Consider the following 20,719-nt stretch of genomic DNA (forward strand, 5'->3'; position numbering starts at 1 on the left):
TGGGTGGAGCGGGAGCAGGTTTCTTCTTTGTTGTTCAGTTTTGATGCCCATAAGGCCTTTGATAGGGTTTTGTGGGATTTTTTGTTTTGTACTCTTCAACATTATGGTATGGGAGGTTTCTTTAGTGATGCGGTGGCTGCGTTATATCATGATCCGCTGGCCAGGGTGCTGGTTAATGGAGTTTCTTCGGCGGTGTTTCCAATTCAGCGGGGTACTAGACAAGGTTGCCCCTTGTCTCCTCTTCTTTTCGTGCTCACCTTGGATCCCTTAATTCGCGAAATCTCTGCTAATCCGGCGGTTCGGGGTGTTTCTCTTGGCGGCCGAGAGTTTAAGATTTCGGCATTTGCAGACGATTTGTTGGTTCATTTGACCTCCCCGTGGGAATCCTTTCCTGCTCTTATGTCGCTTTTTACGGAGTATGGCGATTTTTCGGGCTTCCAATTGAATTATGATAAATCTTTGGCATTAGCTACTGCCGAGGCGGTGCGCTTGGAGTGGCCGGGGCAGTTTCCTTTACGGTGGGCGGCTGGTGTATTCAAATATTTGGGAGTGCAACTCACGAGCAGTGTGGGACGGTTATATCGTGCTAATGTAGATGCTTTGTTGGCCGCTACGGAGGGTTGTTTTGCAAAGTGGATGTCTCTGCCTCTCTCTTTTTATGGTAGGGTTCATTTGTATAAGATGGTTATTTTTCCCCGCTGGTTGTATGTACTCCAGTTGCTGCCTCTTTGTCTGCGTCGTAGCGATCTTCAACGGCTTCATAGGCAGCTGACCCGATTCCTCTGGCAAGGCAAGAAGTCTCAGATATCGATCTCTTATCTGTTCGGCTCGGGAAGGATCGGTGGTGTGGGACTCCCGGATATCGGCCTCTATAATCTGGCTTGCTTGCTGCGGTTTTTGGGAGACTGGTGCTTACGGAGTGATGACTATCTTTTTCGGGACTTTGAACATGCTCTTTTCTCTCCTTGGCACTTGTTTTCGCTGTCTCAGTTACCTGTTCGCCTCTTGCCCCCCGCGTTCCGATCTAGTTTCATCCTTAGGTCGTGGCGTTTTTCTTGGAAGGCATTGGTCGGGTTACTGGGGGGGGACCATCAAGTTTCGGATCAGTTGTCTATACGGGGGAATCCGCAGTTTCTGCCTGGCTGTGATAACTCGGTCTTTGTGCGATGGACTGGAGAGGGTTTTCTTCTTCTTGAGCATTTATTGGATGAGGAAGGGGCGATGAGACCTTGGGGAGATTTTCCCATGCTTCATTCTTTGGGTGTGGGAGGTCTGTTTGCGTATCGGCAAATTCATCATTATGTGAGGTCCTTGGCGCGCCCGGGCTTACGGTTTCGATTGGGTAACCAATTTCGTCTATTTTTTGCCCAATTTTATGCTTGTGGCTTGACGGTGTCTGCGTTGCATGGGGCTTTGCGGCGGCTTACTCCTCAGAAGTCTTATACGGCTTTGGAGAACCGCTGGGGTAGAGATCTGGGCATACCTGGTGAGTCCTTGAACTTTCCTTCCCTTATTGGTCGTATCTCTTCTATTTCTATTAGTGCAGAACTGAGGGAATGCCAATTTCGAGTGGTGTATAGAGCGTATTTTTCCCAAGAGCGGGTCCACAAGGTTGGGGGCATTTCTTCTCCAATCTGCCCTAAGTGTACACTGGGTTGCAACTCCTTTTTTCATGCATTTTGGGGATGCCCTCGAGTGAAAGTCTTTTGGAGAGCCATACTCCGCTTTTTGGAGCGGCTGGTTGGTCACGCTATTCCGATGTCTCCGGTAGGCTTGCTTTTGGATAGATATGAATCTTTGCGAGTGCCTGCTCGGAGACATCGGTTGCTGATCCGGAAGGGTGCTGTTATAGGAAAGAAGGTCATTCTTAGCGTTTGGACGCAAGACATAGCGCCTGCTTACTGGGCTTGGAGGAATCGTTTTCATAATTTGATGCTCTTGGAGCAGCGCCATGCTCGATTATCTGTCAGGCGGTCGAAGATTTTCCTGCAGACCTGGGACCCCTACATTTCCTCGCTTTCCCCTAGGGCCAGAAGTCTGGTCTTGAATTCACTCTGTTGCTGATACCTTATGCTCTCAGCTGTTTTCCCCGGGTTGGTGGGTGGATGTTTGAGAGAGTGTGAATGGTGGGTATGAGTGATTGGAAGTATGTGGAGTTCAGTGGGTAGGGTGGGATTACACATTGTGGGTGGGAGGATGGGATTTGGTTCTCTTGTTTTGTTTGATATGTGCTGAGCGGCTTAAGCAAACAGCTTGCTCAGCATAATCCTTTCTTGCTGGGGGGTTTTTGGGTATGGATTGGGTCTCATGGTGTGGGTTTGGGGTGGGGTGGGGGTTTGGGCTTTGGAGTGGGTGGGGATTGGGGGGATTCTTTGGTTGGGGTGAAAATGTGTTTGATGGTACGTTTGGGGTTCGCAACCTTGTTGTATGGTCGTGTTGTATTGTGTATTTACTGCTGATGTGCCAATAAAACATGATTTATACTAAACATATTCACGAGAAGGGCCTTATTTTTTTTCATAGAGTAGGACCTAATGTCCCCTTCTAGGGCAAGTTGTTTGATAGTGTTCAATCGGTACTGTGGTCGGACCATTTTATCCCGTTTTTCATTTAGCGGAACAAGAAAAAATTTCCCTCCGTTCTTCTAGGGTGAGTTTTTAAGGAGGGGAAAATATGAATTATCTGATTTAATTAATTTTTTGTTAAGTTTGTCTTGTCAAACTTCTGAGGTGGAGCTTGCTATAGATAAATGGAATCAAGCAATGTTGGAGGCATTGAACTCCATTGCTCCTACAAAAATAGTGTATAGATCTAGATCTCAAAATATCCTGTGGTTTAATGAAGACTTGAAGCATGAGACCAGACAAAGTGAAAGGGCCTGAAGAAAGTATCCCTCACAGGTTACTCAAGAAGAATACAATTTGATATTACAAATTTATTGGACATCAGTTTTATCTGCTAAGAAATCTTACTTTAATAAGATGATTGTGTCTGCTCCTTCTCACTCTAAGGAGCGATCATGTTTCCACGAAAATAAGACACTGTCTTATATTAATTTTGGGTCTAAAAAATGCACTAGGGCTTATTTTTTTGGGTTCTTTTATTTTTTGTGTGTGTGTTCAGCGATCATCTCTCACCCATCCCCCCTGTGCAGCAGAACCCTGAAAGCAATTTCATTGTGTTGTGTTAGATCTAATCTAAGCATTGTTCTTGTATGTCACATCTTCCCTATAAAATAGAGCTTTAAATGGTTAACAAATAAACAAATTACAGATCATCCTTAAACAAACTGAATTTCAGATGTCATAACTTTTATAAAATAAAAGTCTTGAGATCTTTGTGGAGCATATAATATGAAGCCATCCCCCCCGTGTAGCAGAACCCCGCCAATCCCGCCAAATGTGCAGCATCTTTCCATTATCAGTGATGCGGCAGAGGGAAGGCCCCTGCGGGGAAGACCATGAAGCAGCCTATTCAGTGCTGCTGCCACTGCTGTTTGGAATGGAGGTATGTCAGCCTCGCGGTGGGAGGGTTGGCGGGGTTCTGGGTGGGATGGGAAGGATGGATGGAAAGATGCTGCGCAAGGAGGGTGGGGGAGAAAGTGCTGCCAAATCGGGGAGTGTCGGGGACATTTGGGAGGGGCTTCGGGGTTGATCCAACTAGGGCTTATTTCGGGGGTAGGGCTTATATCAAGACCCTGAAAATCATGTTAGGACTTATTTTCGGGGTAGATCTTATTTTCAGGGAAACACGGTATTTGCCCTGATTTCGAAACAAATTTCTGACAAATCAGGTAATTTTAGTTTTCAGCTTGTTTTGACCTGTCGGGATTTTGTCACAGGTTTTAAGCGCAAGCTCTTGAGCATTGTGAGTCTTTTTAATATGAATCTTCCTATTGAAAATTCTATATTTTCTAATCAGAACATTTGTTGAGATTGTTTTCACCAGGTAACTTTGGGTGATAGTGCACAAGTTTTCTCAGATCAAAAATTCTTACTGCGTTTTCGATTCATGCACCCCCTCAGTTGTTAAAGCCTTAAAAGGTGGGAGCATGCCTTATTTTACTTACATTGTTAATAAGTCTTTTGAGGAAAAATGTATACCTGCTTCTTTGGATCCGACTTTGGTCGGTAATTATCGCCCAATTTCCTCATTACCTTTTCTAGCCAAAGTTTTGGAAAGAGCTGTTTATCAGTTGGTTAATTTTCTGGAGACTCTTGAGATTTTTGATGTTTGTTAATTTAGTTTTCATTTCAGTCGTGACACTGAAACTTTATAAATATTATTTATCAATACAGTTCGATTAGGCTTCAGAAAGGGAGAGCGATATTTTTTGGTTAGACATCTCGACAGCCTTTGATACCGTTCATTATACAATTTTAATTAATAGATTACAATTGATTGATATCTCAGGCCAAGTATTTAATTGGTTTTTGTCTATTTTTATCTAAAAAAAACTTGAAATATGGTTACTTGAGTAGTGTTCCCCAGGGATTGGTATGTCTTCAATTTTATTTACCATTTTTTTTTGCTTCCTCTTTGTCATTTACTTCAAAATTTGGAACTTCCTTTTCACTTACATACGAATGACGTTCAGTTTTTGATTAAGCTTCATTCTAAAATCAATGAAACTGGAAGAGCTACAATTGAATTTAAAATTGATTAATAACTGGTTGCATGATAATTATATGAAGCTAAATATGTTAAAAACTATACTAATCTGCTTTTGTCTGCTTGCAGCTCTTTTAATATACTGCAAGTGATTCCGGTAGATGGAGTGGAGTTAAAAGTATTAGATAAAATGTGTAAAAAGATAAAAAGGCAACTTTTGGCAACCTACAGGCAATCTCTAAAAATGACAACATTCAAGATAAGTACAAAGTTGTCAAACTCTCTTGCAAACTAATAGAGAGATGTATACTTAGTTCGTTAAAAAGTTACAGTACACATGAAGGTTCTATAAAAGTTTAGAAAAAGTTTAAAAAAAAGTTAAAAATTATATTTATTGAAACCTAAGTAGACTGTGCTGGATATATTCTCAGGTGTTTTCAAGCCAATGATTGGAGCAAGGAGTAGTTACGCTGAAGTTGTAGTCCATGATAGGACTTTGCGTAAGCTCCTATTCTGAGGCATTTCCCTGAGTAGATATAATCTTTGTAGAACTAATTCTGAATACATACTCTCTGGAAGTGGTATTTTGTATCATTTTTGTATTTTGTGTTTTGAACCACTTCGGGTGAATATATCTTGGAGTTTATACACTAGTAAATTACTCATTTTTGTACTAGAATATATAGCCAAGATTTAGTTCAGTTTCCAGTATGCAAGGACAGTTCTCATTCTTGAGCTTGTACAGTAAGATTTTCCAGGGAGCAGGGGCTATATAGGAGAAAGCATCGTTTTATTCAAGCTTAATCCTAGAAGAAGTTTATTTTGTGAAGCAAAAACTCATAGTTACTTTTTCAAGTACATCATAAGCAGAAAGCCTATGAGGGAATCCATGGGACCACTGTTGGATCATCAAAGAGCAAAAGGGGCACTCAGGGAAGGATAAGTCCATATGTAACAGAAAATGAATTCTTTACTTTGGTTTTTACAGAAATAGATGTAAGAGATCTACCTAAACCGAAAATGTTTTTTCAAGGGTGATGATGTGGAGGAACTGAAAGAAATCTTGGTGAACCTGGATAACTTACTGAGCCCAGATCAACAAGTTAAAGAATGATAAATCACCTGGACCGGATGGTATACTTTCCAGATACTCAAACATGAAATTACTGATGTGTTAGTAATCTGTAACCTATTGCTAAAATCGTCCATATTACCTGAAGATTGGAAGGTGGCCAATATTACACCTATTTTTAAAAAAGGTTTCCAGAGATGATCCAGAAAATTGTAGATTGATAAGCCTGACTTCAGTGCTGAGCAAAATAGTGGAAACTTATAAAAATAAAATTACAGAATAGGCAGACAAACATGGTTTAATTACACAGAGTCGGCATGGGTTCACCAATTTAATGCATTTCTTTGAAGGTGTGAATAAACATGTGGATAAAAGAGAGCCAGTTGACATAGTGTATCTTGACTTTCAGAAAGCTTTCGAGAAGAGTTCCTCATGAGAGACTCCTGAGAAAATTAGAGTCATGGGGTAGGAGGCAATGTTTTGTTGTGGATTAGGAATTGGTTTCTGTACAGAAAACAGAGGGAAGGATTAAATGGCCATTTTTTCTCAGTGGAAAAGGGTGTAATAGTGGAGTGCACAGGGATCTGTATTGAGACCAGTACTATTTAACATATTTATAAACGATCTGTAAATTGGAGCAACGAGTGAGGTGATTAAATTTTCACATGACACTAAACTGTTCAAAGCTGTTAAAACAAAGAAAAACTGCAGACGAGCGTACAAGATGTAGGCTTTGTTTATTAAAACAATTATTTATTGCAGTTAATGTCACCACCTTAATACAAACCCGGGAACCCGAAACAGTCCATATTTCGGTTAACACGCCTTCATCAGAAGTCCCCAATCTGTAAAGGTATCGAATCAAACCACAACAGAAATAAACGTGGGCCTGTGTTGTATGACATTAATCGCTGAAAAAAAAAGTCTCTCTAGAAGCTTTGCAAGAGTGTTTCACTGCAGACCAGTTGGATTGCGCTTTTGTTTTTGTTTGATCAAAACTGTTAAAATGCATGCAGACTGTGAAACATTGCAGGAAATCTTAGGAAATTGGAAAACCGGGCATCCAAGTGACAGATGAAATTTAATGTGGATAAATGTAAAGCAATGTATACAACCACAAAAAACAGGGAGGAATGGAGGGAAGTATAGTACAAAGATTCAAAATATCACTCCAAAACAAAACAAAAGCACCACACAAGCCAAGAAAGCTAGCTTATTACTTAAGCGAAAGAAAAGCCTCAGACACCCACACTCTTCCACCCAAGCATCATAGGCAAAAAACTTTCGCACAAGTTTAAAGTTAGCAGGTGGGAACAAAAAATAGCCGAGAATGATTAATGGTAAAAACCACTGAACACAAACAGGCCAAGCCGACGATCGTTTCGTGGCCGGTAACCACTGCTTCAGGGTGGTTGAAAGCAGCAGTTAGGATCTGTGTACTGATAGCTTGGATTTGGCGCTAAGGCCCTGAAGCAGTGGTTACCGGCCACAAAATGATCGTCGACCTGGCCTGTTTGTGTTCAGTGGTTTTTTATCATTAATTATTCTTGGCTATTTTTTGCTCCCACCTGCTAACTTTAAACTTGTGCAAAAGTTTTTTTTGCCTATGATGCTTAGGTGGAAGAGTGTGGGTACACCTCTCCGTTTGTCTGAGGCTTTTCTTTCGCTTAAGTAATAAGCTAGCTTTCTTGGCTTGTGTGGTGCTTTTGTTTTGGAGTGATATTTTGAATCTTTGTAAATGTAAAGTGATGCACATTGGGAAGAATAATCTAAATTATAGTTACCAGATGCTAAGGTCCACCTTAGGAGTCAGCATCCAAGAAAGAGATCAAGGTGTCATCGTAGACAATATGTTGAAACCTTCTGCCCAATGTGTGGCAGTGGCCAAAAAAAGTAAACAGGATGCTAGGCATTATTAGAAAAGGGATTGTAAATAAGACTAAGAATGTTATAATGCCTCTGTATCACTTCATGGTGAAACTTCAGTTCTGGTCACCATGTCTCAAAAAAGATATAGCGGAATTAGAAAAGATTCAAAGAAGAGCGACCAAGATGATAAAGACGAAAGAGGTTAGGTCTCTTCAGCATGGAAAAGAGACAGTCTCTGCTTGTTTGGCTGACATTGCTGCCTGGATGGCCTGCTGTCATCTGAAACTAAATATGTCCAAGACTGAGTTGCTCCTCTTTCCTCCTAAACCCTCTGCTCCTCCTCCTCCTTTCTCCATCTCTGTGAATAATACTGTCATTGTTCCATTCTCCTCTGCTCACAACCTTGGAGTCGTCTTCGATTCTGACCTCTCATTTTCTACGTATATCCAACACGTTGCTAAGACCTGTTGCTTCTATCTCTTCAATATCACCCAAATTCACCCCTTCCTCTCTGAGCACACTACCCGGACCCTTGTCCAAGCTCTCGTAACCTCATGCTTAGACTACTGCAATCTACTCCTAACTGGTATCCCTCAGTGTCACCTCTCCCCCTTGCAATCTGTGCAAAACTCTGCTGCGCGACTTATCTTCTACCAACCTTGCTACACTCATGCTACCCCTCTCCTTAAGTCACTTCACTGGCTCTCTATCTGCCGTTGCGAACATAAGAACTGCCATCCCTGGATCAGACCCATGGTCCATCGAGTCCGGCGATCCGCACACGTGGAGGCCTAGTCAGGTGTACACCTGATGTAGTTTTAGTCACCCATAACCCTCTATGACTCTCGTAAGGAGATGTGCATCTAATTTGCTTTTGAATCCTAGAACGGTGGATTCCGTAATAACCTCCTCTGGGAGAGCATTCCAGGTGTCCACCACTCGCTGCATGAAGCAGAACTTCCTGACATTTGTCCTGGACTTGTCCCCCCTTAGCTTCAGTCCATGTCCTCTTGTCCGTGTCACGTTGGACAATGTAAATAATTTATTTTCCTGCCCTATTTTTTCGATGCCTTTCAGTATTTTGAAAGTCTCAATCATGTCCCCTCGCAGTCTCCTCAAGGGAGAACAGTCCCAGTTTCTTGAGTCGTTCCTCATATTCCAAGTTCTCCATACCATTTATTAGCTTCGTTGCTCGTCTCTGCACCCTCTCCAGCATTTTCATATCCTTCTTTAGGTTGGGAGACCAATGTTGGACATTGCCCTATAAAGCAGCATTATAACTTTCTCCGATCTGCTCGTGATTCCTTTCTTTATCATGCCTAACATTCTATTTGCTATCTTTGCCGCTGCCGCACATTGTGCTGACAGTTTCAGGGTCCTATCTATCAGTGCACCCAGGTCCCTTTCTTGTTCGCTCTTACCCAGAGTTGCACTTGACATTCTGTATTCCTGTGTGCTTGTGTCTCACTTCCGGTTCACCACACAATTGTTTCCCACGTATTCACCTTTATAGGACCCCCAGGGACCCCTGAAGAAGACTTTTTGTTGAAACACGGACTGTGTTGGGTTCTGTATCCCTAGCGGACTAGGTCCTTTAAGGCTTTTATGTGGATGAATTTATTTTATGTGGATGATTTCAGTGTACCTTTGAAACTTTGACACTTTTAAATAAAGTCCATTTAGGAACATTGTCACTCCACTGAGTTTTTTTGGTTTTCTCTGGATTTTCTTTTCTGTGGATATTTTGGGGTCAATTCCTTTTGTTTTTTGTACCAACTGGACAAACAGTTAACCAAGTTTACTATTTGGAAGTGTTGAAAAGGCCACGTGAAAAACACAAAAACGACAATGCACCAGCTCACACGGCACTGTCTGTGAGGGAGTTTTTAGCCAGTAAACAAATAACTGTATTGGAACACCCTCCCTACTTACCTGAACTGGCTCCCAATGACTTTTTTTCTTTACCTGAAGATAAAGGAAATATTGAAAGGAAGACATTTTGATGGCATTCAGGACATCAAGGGTAATACGACGACAGCTCTAATGGGCTTTCCAGAAAAATAATTTTTCAAAATTGCTTTGAAGAGTGGACTAGGCGCTGGTATCAAGGCATAGCTTCCCAAGGGGAGTACTTCGAAGGTGACCATAGTGATATTCAGCATTGAGGTATGTGTCACTTTTTCTAGGATGAGTTCTTGAACTTAATTGTCATACCTCGTACCTAGAGTTTCATGTTTTGGGTTTCCGTTCTCTTTCCTGGCATTTCCATTCTAAGCCCTTGTGCTCTGATGACAATTCCCTTTACCTTAGCCTGCATTCCTTCCTCAGTGTCTCTTTGAGTTCTCTTTGTACAGGATAGCTCTCTGTCATAACGTTGATCATTTATTCCCTGTAGCTCCTCGTGGTATGCATGGGCTCTTTGACTTTGTAAATCGCCTTGATCCTTTATAGGTTAGAGCGATCAATAAATCCTAGATTAGATTAGATAATAGATTTTGCCTTACGTACTGGAGCTTTCTACAGATTATGAGGACTGATTTAGTCTTTTATGCTTCGTGCAGCCTGGAAGAGTGAAATAAATTACTCAAATCTTTAATCAGACTAATTCAGGTTAATAGCGTGCTATCACCGCATGAAAGACATATTTTCAAGAACTTAATTATGTAGAACATGTTTTCTATTGAGAAGCTAGCCTTAAGTTTATAAAAATAATGGTATAATGCAGCAATGGCCCAGGTTTAGTACACAGGTTGTTTCTCTGATTTCAGCAAGTTTAAGTGCTTGTTTTGATTCATGGATTCTTCTCCCTCCACCCCCCTCACCCCCCCCGCTGCAATAATAAATAAATTTAAATCAATGTCACAGAATATGTTGCGTGACATCTTCATAACCACCTGTGCTAGCAGACAGAAAGCAATAGTCTAAGAATATGATCATGTACTTTGACCCCAGATCCTCCTCATAGCTTATAGATGCCATACCAGGTTAACTCCTTTTCACAAGTGCACTCTAGGGAGTCTACAGATTGAGGAGTAATAAATCATATATGTGCCTTCTGATTATATAAGGAAACCACCATTTAGTGTTGAGGAAGTTTATGGCAGGAAGAGGAAAAAGTGTCTCTAGTATTGTTAACAATTTGTCTGCTTGGTCTTTCCTCTTCTACCCCCACACAGTGACATAGGCCTCAGATCAGTCTTCAGGGATCTGCTGGTTCATTTTTAGGGTAAAATCATGCTGGTATGTTCCTGCTGACTCCCTATCTCTGTCATCAGACTGTTAGCCAAAAATTGTATGCTCAAACAGGAGAGCATTTATATTACATTAGTGACTTTTATTCCCCCTTAACCTAGGTGGAGTACAAAAGAGATAAACTGGACATTTCCAGAATTACAGAATCAAGTACTAATTACAAGACTGTGACTTATTCAGAAATTTACAAGATTAGGGATAAATTAAGGTACGACATTAGTTTGTCTTGACAAATTTCCTGAATAGCAGGTTCTTTATTTTCCTTTGGAGGGTTTTATAATCAGGGGTTGTTACCAGTAAGTAGGCGAGGTGGTGGTCTAGTTTCACTGCCTGAGTTGCTAGTAGACCATCGTACATCTTCTTGCGCTTTGCGCCTTTCTCTGATTCAGTCTCTTTGTATGTATAACTTGGTTTCATTTTGGTAATTTTTTTCTTACATAAGGCATTCAGATTATCGTGGATCAAAGAATGATAGATTACAGTAATGGTTAAATAATATTTATAAAAAATATTCAGACAGATGAAAAATTTTTAAAAAGCCAGCTAGTGTTTTGTGGTTTTTTTTTTAAATCATGTGACCAGATCTTAAGGAACCAAGGAAAAGCCTAATCTTAGATGCAAGCTGTACTGCCTGCTCCTCTGAGGAAGTTTCTAGAAATTACAGAAAGATATGTATGCAAAATCTGCATCACATATCTGTATAGGACGCCCGTGTGTGATTCTCAAAAGCCGCTTAGATGCTGCTGAGACCGGGCATCCTATACAGAATCAGGCCATGAGACTCTAGAGCTCTGCATATCTCTTAGGTCCTGTGAGTAGAATAGGGATCATTTCTGAGAATGCTATCCTGGAGGTTCTGTATTTCAACTTTCTAAGAACCTAATTCTGAATTCCAGAACCTCTTTCCCACATTTCTTAAGTCATTGACACCCACTTGTACCAAGCTAGCCAGCAACTCCTCAGCAACGTCTAAAATCTTATCTAGTTAATGAGTGAGGTCTAGCAACTTCATACCAAGTAGGCAAGCAACCAAATGATCCTAACACCCACTAGCCATCGTTGAAGACATAAAGCAAAATTTGATGCAGCAACTTTTGGCAATTCCCGAAGATGTGTTTATGGACTGTTTCCAGAAGTGGAAACTACACTGGGAAAAGTGTTTACATAGGGAAGGGGGAGTACTTTGAAGGGGACCCAATGGAATAAGTTGTAAGATAGTTTAATAAATTTTTATAAAATCAGTCCTGGAAGTTTTTGACAGACCTCGTATGTGTAAAATGTTTCTCTAACACTGAGTCCATATCCTGGATTTGGTTACATTCCATTTTAGGTAGGGTGATCATTTGTAATCTCCACTGCTGTAAGGAAGGTCCACTTGTATCCAGCCAGTGCAGCAATATCACTTTTTTTCCCAAGCATAATCGCACACTTTAGGTCAGGGTAGGGAACTCCGGTCCTTGAGAGCCATATTCCAGTCGGGTTTTCAGGATTTCCCCAATGAATATGCATTGAAAGCAGTGCATGCAAATAGATCTCATGCATATTCATTGGGGAAATCCTGAAAACCCGACTGGAATACGGCTCTCGAGGACCGGAGTTCCCTACCCCTGCTTTAGGTGTTGGTGTTTGTAAGGAGAAGACGCCAAATAAAATTTGCGGCTTAAGCATGACACCACAGTTCCAAGGAGAAGATATTGCATGGAACAGATAATACCAACATCGTTGTACTGTGAGGCAAAGCCAAAACATGTCCCAGTGTGGCAGCTGGTGATCCACATTTAGGGCAACAAGCACTGGTATTAATGCCAACAAGCTGTGCCCATCACAGAGAAATATACAGTTGAAGTGCAAACTTGTATTGTAATTCTCAGCATGCAATACTGTCACTTTACAGAAAGCCAGAATACAGGTCTTGAAAGCTGATTCAGGAAAATCCTTGTGTAAATCCTTCTACCAAGCACCAGCATGCCTATTATAGATAAGCTCGGGAGATGTGTCTTATAGTGATTTATGGTGATAAAAGAGAAGTACTTTATTCTGTGTGCCTGTTGACTAACTTTCAGAGACCAAAACCCCCTTCCTTAGGTCAGGACAGGATACTGTAACAGCAGTATAGTTTACTGACCTGCGGAAAGAGGTTTTGGCCTCTGAAAGCTAATTGAAAAATATACACAGTAGTCCAATAAAATGGCATTATCTTATTTTCCATTTTATGTTTTATTTTTATTTGTTAATTTGTAAAGTGAAGATTTATTTCTCAATTTTTTTAAAATTTATATCTGATATCTTTATATTTTGCACAATATCAGGAGACATGCCTTACTGTTTCTGTGATGTATTGTATGCAGTCTGGCTTTTTGGTGGTTCAGTTTAACTTTTATTTATTTTTATTTTCTTAAAAAAGTTCTTGTTCGCAATATCCTATAGTTCTGTGCGAGTTACATTCACAAATACAATTTCAACAATAAAAACAAGACTTATTGTACAAATAATATCCAAACATCAAATCAACTTCTTTACAGAACTGTCGTGCAGAAAAATATCGTTCTGAGAAATATCGCAGAAACAATTTTTAAAAAGTTTCCTAAAACTTAACAGTATAGATGCTTTCTTTACTTAGAGTGGTAGAGCATTCCATAACAACACGCCTTGAACTGTTATCATGGAATGACGAGAACTCCCTAATTTCACCTGCTTCAATGAAGGCTCTTCCAAACAGTGTTGGTCCTCTGATTGCAACTTCCTAGTTTCGTCTACATATTTCTTGTTTTAATTTATGATTACTTATTCCATACTGAGCAAGGCCATATCTGTGTTCTGTGTATGAAAGATATAGGGCTCCTTTTACAAAGGCACGCTAGCCTTTACTGCCTCCTTTTAAGCAGGCGGTAATTTTTCGACTAGCATGTGCTAAAAACGCTAGCACACCTTAGTAAAAGGAGCCCATAGTTTCCTGTTAGCATTGACTTTGCAGGATTGATCTGTAGCAATCTGGCTTGTTTAGTTTTACAGTGGGTGTATTGCTGTTTTAATGCTCACTGCAGTAAGATGCTGCCTTTTTCTAGGTACACTCTTCTGCAACTTGTGGATTATTGCAAAAAAATCATGTTTTTCATATGCTGTAGAGGAGGGGGGTGTTAAAAAGTGATTGGTCTTGGGAGTCCCATATGCTAGGTATGCCACTGGGCCTAACCCAGCATAGCAATTGTTAGGTTCTTAAATCGCAACAACATCCATAGGCAAGTTGGTGATGATAGAAATGAAAGGATGTAGTTATATGGTTAAATAATTGATCTTGAAGTTCTTGGAAGAGCTCCCCACTCTTCTGCATGCAGTTTTTTAAAGAAAAGAGTGGCCCACATATGCTAATGTCCAAGTGACTCAAACTGCAGGTACCATGTAATTTGAAAGTTCAGTACAGTGGCATAGTAAGGTGAGGGTGGTCTGCCCTGAGCGCGATCTTGTTAGGAGCGCCAGCACCTGTCCTCTGCCCGTACCTCTTTAATTTTCCCTGCACGAGCAACATTATAAACTTGTTGCCCGCATCAATGTTGCCTCTCTCTGACGTCCAAGGCTGCTCCATGGGGAGATTGGGTATTTTGGGCAAGCAGGATAAAAAAAATGAATAATTAACTTTACAGTTTTCTGTTTTGTACTTTAGAAATGTGGCACTGCCGTTTTAATAAAGACAGATTTCAAGTACGTGGAGTCAAGGTGTGTAGTGCTATAATTTTGGACATGCCTTATATAATAGTGCACAGCCTGGACGAGTCGCTTAATCCCTCCAATGCCCCAGATCCCACAGTTAGATTGTCAGCCTGCCAGGACAGATAAGGAAAATACTTAAGAGTATCTGATTACTATTCAATTGTAAACCACTTTGGGTGAATCTCTTCATGAAAAGGCAGTTAATAAAATCCAAATATATAAATACATTAAAAAATATTATCAGTTATTTTATTGTTTCATAAATTTCCTCCTGCATTTCCTCTGTGGCCTTCTTTTTTTTTTTTTTTTGGTAAATCTTTATTAAATTTCCAAACTACCATAGTGCAAACAAACAATTTCAATATACATAAGTTTACATGAAATGCACATTAAACTTATAGACATTAATGCACAATTATTTTCCCCCTACCCCCCCACCAAATAATCAGAAAAAATTACATACCTACAGGAAACCCTCCATATATTTCCCGAATGGAATTCCAATGCAAAACCCTCCCTCCTCCCACCCACCCTGGATGTGTATACTTAAGGGTCAATAAAATAAAATCAGTTCTCATTCCTTACAGAATGATTCCGAAATCGAAAAAAGACATGGATAGAAAACCGCAACAATAGAAGGTGATTTCAGCTTAAAATATAAAACACCTGAAAGCCCTGATAGTCCAGTGGTGAGCCAAGGCAAGAGCGATCCTCCTATGCTCCTGTCCAGTCTCACTACTCAAAATGGCTGATGTGAGTTCCCATAGTGGTTGCTATGTTTAGTTACCACCTTTTCATGAAGAGATTCACCCAGAGTGGTTACAATACATTGAATACCGGTAGTAATCAGATACCCTTAAGTATTATCCTTATCTGTCCCTGCAGGCTCACAATGGTCCCTGGGGCAATGGAGAGATTAAATAATTTGCCTAGAGTTACAAGGAGCAGGCTGGGATTGAAATCACAACCTGAGGCAGCAGCTGTAACCATTAGGCCACTCATCCCAAAAGTAACCTCACAAGACTGATGGTGAGTTCAGTATATATTCGAGTCAACCTTTTTTCCCCCCCCCCCCTTTTTTTGGGGAAAAATGTTACTTCAGTTTATTGTTCAGATGGGTTTATATTCCGAGTATATACGGTATACTAAGGGCTCCTTTTACTAAGCTGCGGTAGCGTTTTTAGCACGTGCTGAAGATTAGCACGCGCTAATCCCCGCGCTATGTGGAAAAACTAATGCCTGCTCTGTGGAGGAGTGTGTGGCACAGTGGTTGGATCTACAACCTCAGCACCCTGGGGTTGTGGGTTCAAACCCCGTGCTGCTCCTTGTGATCCTGGGCAAGTCACTCAGTCCTCCATAGCCCCAGGTACGTTAGATAGATTGTGAGCCCACCGGGACAGATAGGGAAAATGCTTGAGTACCTGATTGTAAAAACTGCTTAGATAACCTTGATAGGCGGTATATAAAATCCAAATGAAACTTAACGTCTAGCTCGTCTGCTAGCGCCCTAATTGCTTTTAAGGCCATGCATTGTTCTGTGTTTCCATAGCTTATTGTTTTGGGGTTTTTTTTAGTAACATCAGTCCGGTTTTTTTCTTTGTTCCATCATTTAAATCAGTACCTGGAGGCTTCATACATAAGTGTATTTTTCTATTTCAGGAGCTGTGATGCAGAACAGTTTAATGTCAGATAAAGACCCGAATGGTCCATCTAGTCTGCCCAACCTGATTCAATTTACATTTTTTTAATTTTTTTCTTCTTAGCTATTTCTGGGCAAGAATCCAAAGCTCTACCCGGTACTGTGCTTGGATTCCAACTGCTGAAATCTCCATTAAAACCTACTCCAGCCCATCTTAACCCTCCCAGCCATTGAAGCCCTTCCCAGACCATCTTCCCCCCAACGGCCATATACAGACACAGACTGTGCAAGTCTGCCAAGTACTGGCCTTAGTTCAATATTTAATATTATTTTCTGATTCTAGATCCTCTGTGTTCATCCCACGCTTCTTTGAACTCAGTCACCATTTTCCTCTCCACCACCTCTCTTGGGAGCGTATTCCAGGCATCCACCATCCTCTCCGTAAAGTAGAATTTCCTTGGAGGTAGAAGGGAATGGGCATCTCCCGCTGTGTGTGTGTGGTGGAATAATACAGTATATGACAGCAGATAAAGACCCGAATGGTCCATCCAGTCTGCGCAATCTGAAGCCCTCCCCAGCCCATCCTCAACCAAACGGCCATATACAGACACAGATCATGCAAGTCTGCCCAGTACTGGCCTTATTTCTTCAATATTCACTATTGTTTTCTGATTCTAGATCCTCTGTGTTCATCCCATGCTTTTTTGAACTCTGTCACCGTTTTCCTCTCCATCACCTCTCTCGGGAGCACATTCCAGGCATCTACCACCCTCTCCATAAAGTAGAATTTCCTTACATTGCTCTTGAGTTTACCACCTTGCTACCTCAAATTATATCCTCTGGTTTTACCATTTTCCTTTCTCTGGAAAAAATTTTGTTCTACATTAATACCCTTCAAGTATTTGAACGTCTGAATCATACCTCCCCTGTCCCTCCTTTCCTCTAGGGTATATATATTCAGGGCTTCCAGTTTCTCACATTTGTTTCAGTATTGCCTTTGGTGCTACTATCTGATCTTTACTATAATTTCTTTTTGCATTTTTAAAAATTATTTCAAATGTTGCCTTGCTATTGTCAGTCTATAAATGTTATAACAAACATAATGAGATGTGAACAATTTATTTAACCTCTCTTACCCCTCCCTCCACTCTCTCTAGTCTCCCACTCACCCCTCCTCCTCCTTTCTCAAACGCAGGAAGTAGTCTTATGACAAGTTATCAAGAAAAATGTAAATAATAATGAAAAAAGATATTTGAAATACAGTTTAAAGTTGATGTCCAGTTATGACAAATTTGCTCTGGGAGGGTGGTATCCAAGTGACCATGACTGTTCAGTATAAAAGTCTCCAGTGGGTAAGGGCCAGGGTTCTGAAAGTTAACTGGAGAAGGTGTGAGGTGGAAGGTTGAGCTAGGACACCTTCTAGTTCTGATTTTAAAAATGTAAAAATTCATACCAATATGAATAATTATAACACAAATTTAATATTATCATTTGTAAATTATTAAATATCGGTTGGATTTGAAAGTAAATGTCTGTGGTTGCTTAGAGATAGCACTGTTAGTGTTCACTGAGCTTCTTGTGTTGTTTTTTTTTTTAAGCTTTTACAGTTTAATTCCATTGAGCGTCTTGGTGCAGGAGCTGCCGGTGTTGAAGACATTAAGTCGCATCCATTTTTTTCCGGTGTGGTATGGTCAGAAATGATGAGGTGAAAAGTGTTTGAGACCACTGCGATGGGTGAAGTCTTCTCCTGCAGCAACTCCTGGACACTGTGCTGGACATTAGTGTGGGACATTTAAGCGCCTCACCGCAGATTTGTATAACAACTTGGAAGAATAATGCTGAAAGCGAACACTTTCGTTGTTGGACAATATAGTATCTGGGTTGTTTTTTTAAAAATTGTTTTAAGTGGCTGCTCTGTGAAAACCTTTTACTAGAAGGATCTGAATTAGGTTAACTGGTAGTATATTTATCATTTTTAATATAAACAGAAATGGCAATGCTATCTTCATGCTTCTTCAGAGGGAAGCTTGTAAATTGTGATCCTTGATAGATGAATGTAGGATCAAACATTTTGGGCCTGATTCATCGAAGTCTTTTTCCAAAGAGGGAAAAGCCTCCTTGACTCAGACTGTTGGTGGTGACAGGGAATGACGGTTGATGCCATTCCAAAGCATCACGGGGCTGATTTTTAGTACGTTGTTATGTGTGGTGCCTTAGCTGGCTAAGTGAAAGCAAATTTTCAGCCACCACCAAACCAACTAGATTGGGTTAGAAAAATTTCATACGTGTAGCTTTGTAAATTTAAGCCAGCTATCCCTGTGCACTATGTAGGAAGATAGTGCTGAAATTTAGGATAGAAGTGGCAAAGTTCACAACACAGATCCAGTTATAATTCCCAGAACACCCATTTTTTGAGTGGCTATATTTCGCTTCTTTGTATAAGTCGATATTTAACCCAACTGCTCTAACCAGCTAATTCCATTCTTAATAAGCCACATATACTTGAGACTAGCCCCTTATGCTTATGGAAAGTGGCCAATTTATTTACTAATGGTATCCAGCAAAATAAAGTGCTCACTCTAAAAATGTGTTCTTGGTTATTTTGCATGACAGCTAAAGTATCTAGAATCAGATAAAAGTTGCTTAGAGAGATGTGATGTATTTTGAAAATGACTGATCACTAATTATGATGCACAAAGATGCCATGTCATGCGTAACTCAGCATTGTGCTTTGTTAGCAACATCTGTGTAGCCCTGAAATTGTGAGTTATGCTTTTAGAACAGTAGATCTATACAGTAAAACCTTGGTTTGCGAGCATAATTCGTTCCAGAAGCATGCTTGTAATCCAAAGCACTTGTATATCAAAGCAAATTTCCCCATAGGAAATAATGGAAACTCAGATGATTCGTTCCACAACCCAAAAACTTTAATACAAAATAATACACGTATTTGTATTGCAAGATTTTGCTCATTTAGAATGGTCACTCCACTCCTGCAGCATCAGAGAGAGAAGAACCATCAGCTCAGTTGTTGTGATGTGACGCATGTATACTGTATGTACTCGTATTGCAAGACTTTGCTTGTTTAGAACAGTCACTACACTCTTGCAGTGTCCGAGAGAGAAGAACCATCGGCTCAGTTGTGACATGTGTATACTGTATGTACTTGTATTGCAAGACATTGCTTGTATATCAAGTTAAAATTTAATAAAATGTTTTGCTTGTCTTGCAAAACACTTGCAAACCAAGTTACTTGCAATCCAAGGTTTTACTGTATAAGTAAAAGGGAAGCTTTCCTAGACCATATAGTCAGCCCTAGCAGTTTAATTAAGAATGTCAGTTGAGAAGACAAAAAGGTCAGATTCATATCTGTTGTGGTTAGAGGCATAGGGGAAACAAAAATTGAGGGGGGTTCAGTTAACTAGAGCAAACCTGGACAGTCTGGACTGTTTGTTCACCAGTGTGAATTTTCATATCCACGTTGTTCAGTTCTCGTTTTAATAACGTCAAGGCTTTCCACCCCAAGCAACATGCTTAGCTAGCGTATTCCCCGCTTATCCCAGGACAAGCAGGCAGCATATTCTCACATGTGGGTGACGTCATCCACGGAGCCCCAGCACGGACAGCTTTTCAAGCAAACTTGATTGAAGTTTCAAGTTTGCACACTGCACCACGCATGTGTGTGCCTTCCTGATCCACTAGAGGGCGCATACCCTCCTCATATTCCTCAGTTCTTAGTTTTCCACGGAGCCAGAAAGCCCTGTCTCTCTTCTCTCTGTTCTTCTAAGTGCCTTTCTAGCACCGCGGCTTCTTTCTTTTGTTAGGGAGTCGCTGTGCGTTTGTTGCTTGATCGTGTATTTCTTTGTTTTCAAAAAAAAAAAAAAAAAAAAGGACTTTTTATTGTGTTTCTACCCGGCAGGCCCTTCTTGGGCCTCAGCCATGCGGCTAGGCCTCATTTGGCTGCAGCTGTATTTTCTTCTTCCCTGGCCTCTCTCTGGGCTCACCTCGTGTGAGCAGGATGGCCGGGACCCCTTTTCCGTCGTTGGAATCGGACTGAGTAGCTTCGATCCCTGGTAAGTCTTCTTTCTTTCTTTTTGTCTTCTAGCTGCGTTACCTCGGTAATGCCATCGGCTGAGTCTCAGGCATTCCAGGCATCGAGTGCAGTCGTGCCCGCCTCTACGAGACCTTCAAAGCGTGCCTCCTTTCATGGGAATACTCATATCGAGGTTGCCCTTATGGAGTGCACTGCTGCACCTTTATTACCAGTTTCATTGGTACGGTGCCGACTTCTGACTCTCGATGTGCCTCGACGTCGACTGGAGCTTCGTGCCTCGACGTCGATTGGAGCTTTGTGCCTCGACGTCGACTGGAGCTTCGTACCTCGACGTCGAATGAGGCTTCGTGCCTCGGCGTCGACTGAGGCTTCCTGCCTCGGCGTCGACTGAGGCTTCGTGCCTCGACGGAGGCTTCGTGCCTCGACGTCGACGGAGGCTTCGTGCCTCGGCGTCGACTGAGGCTTCGTGCCTCGATGGAGGCTTGGTGCCTCGACGGAGGCTGCGTGCCTCGAC

The 20,719-nt window shown here is 41.2% G+C and overlaps 1 protein-coding gene across 7 annotated transcripts in view; it reads left to right on the plus strand.

Moving 5' to 3' along the window:
* Positions 1-19,206, plus strand: part of RPS6KC1 (ribosomal protein S6 kinase C1) — a 272,706-nt gene extending 253,500 nt beyond the window's left edge. For 4 of the 7 annotated variants that reach the window (XM_033936540.1, XM_033936545.1, XM_033936542.1 and 1 more), the window contains one exon: positions 17,750-19,206. In XM_033936540.1, coding sequence (XP_033792431.1) covers positions 17,750-17,860 — 111 coding nt within the window. In that variant the 3' untranslated portion in view covers positions 17,861-19,206. The remainder of the gene's footprint in view (positions 1-17,749) is intronic. The other 3 variants (XM_033936541.1, XM_033936544.1, XM_033936546.1) reach the window with 2 other exon arrangements.
* The last annotated feature ends 1,513 nt before the right edge of the window (positions 19,207-20,719 follow it).

Source organism: Geotrypetes seraphini, chromosome 3 (genome assembly GCF_902459505.1).
Source record: "Geotrypetes seraphini chromosome 3, aGeoSer1.1, whole genome shotgun sequence".
NCBI classification, from domain to species: domain Eukaryota; kingdom Metazoa; phylum Chordata; class Amphibia; order Gymnophiona; family Dermophiidae; genus Geotrypetes; species Geotrypetes seraphini.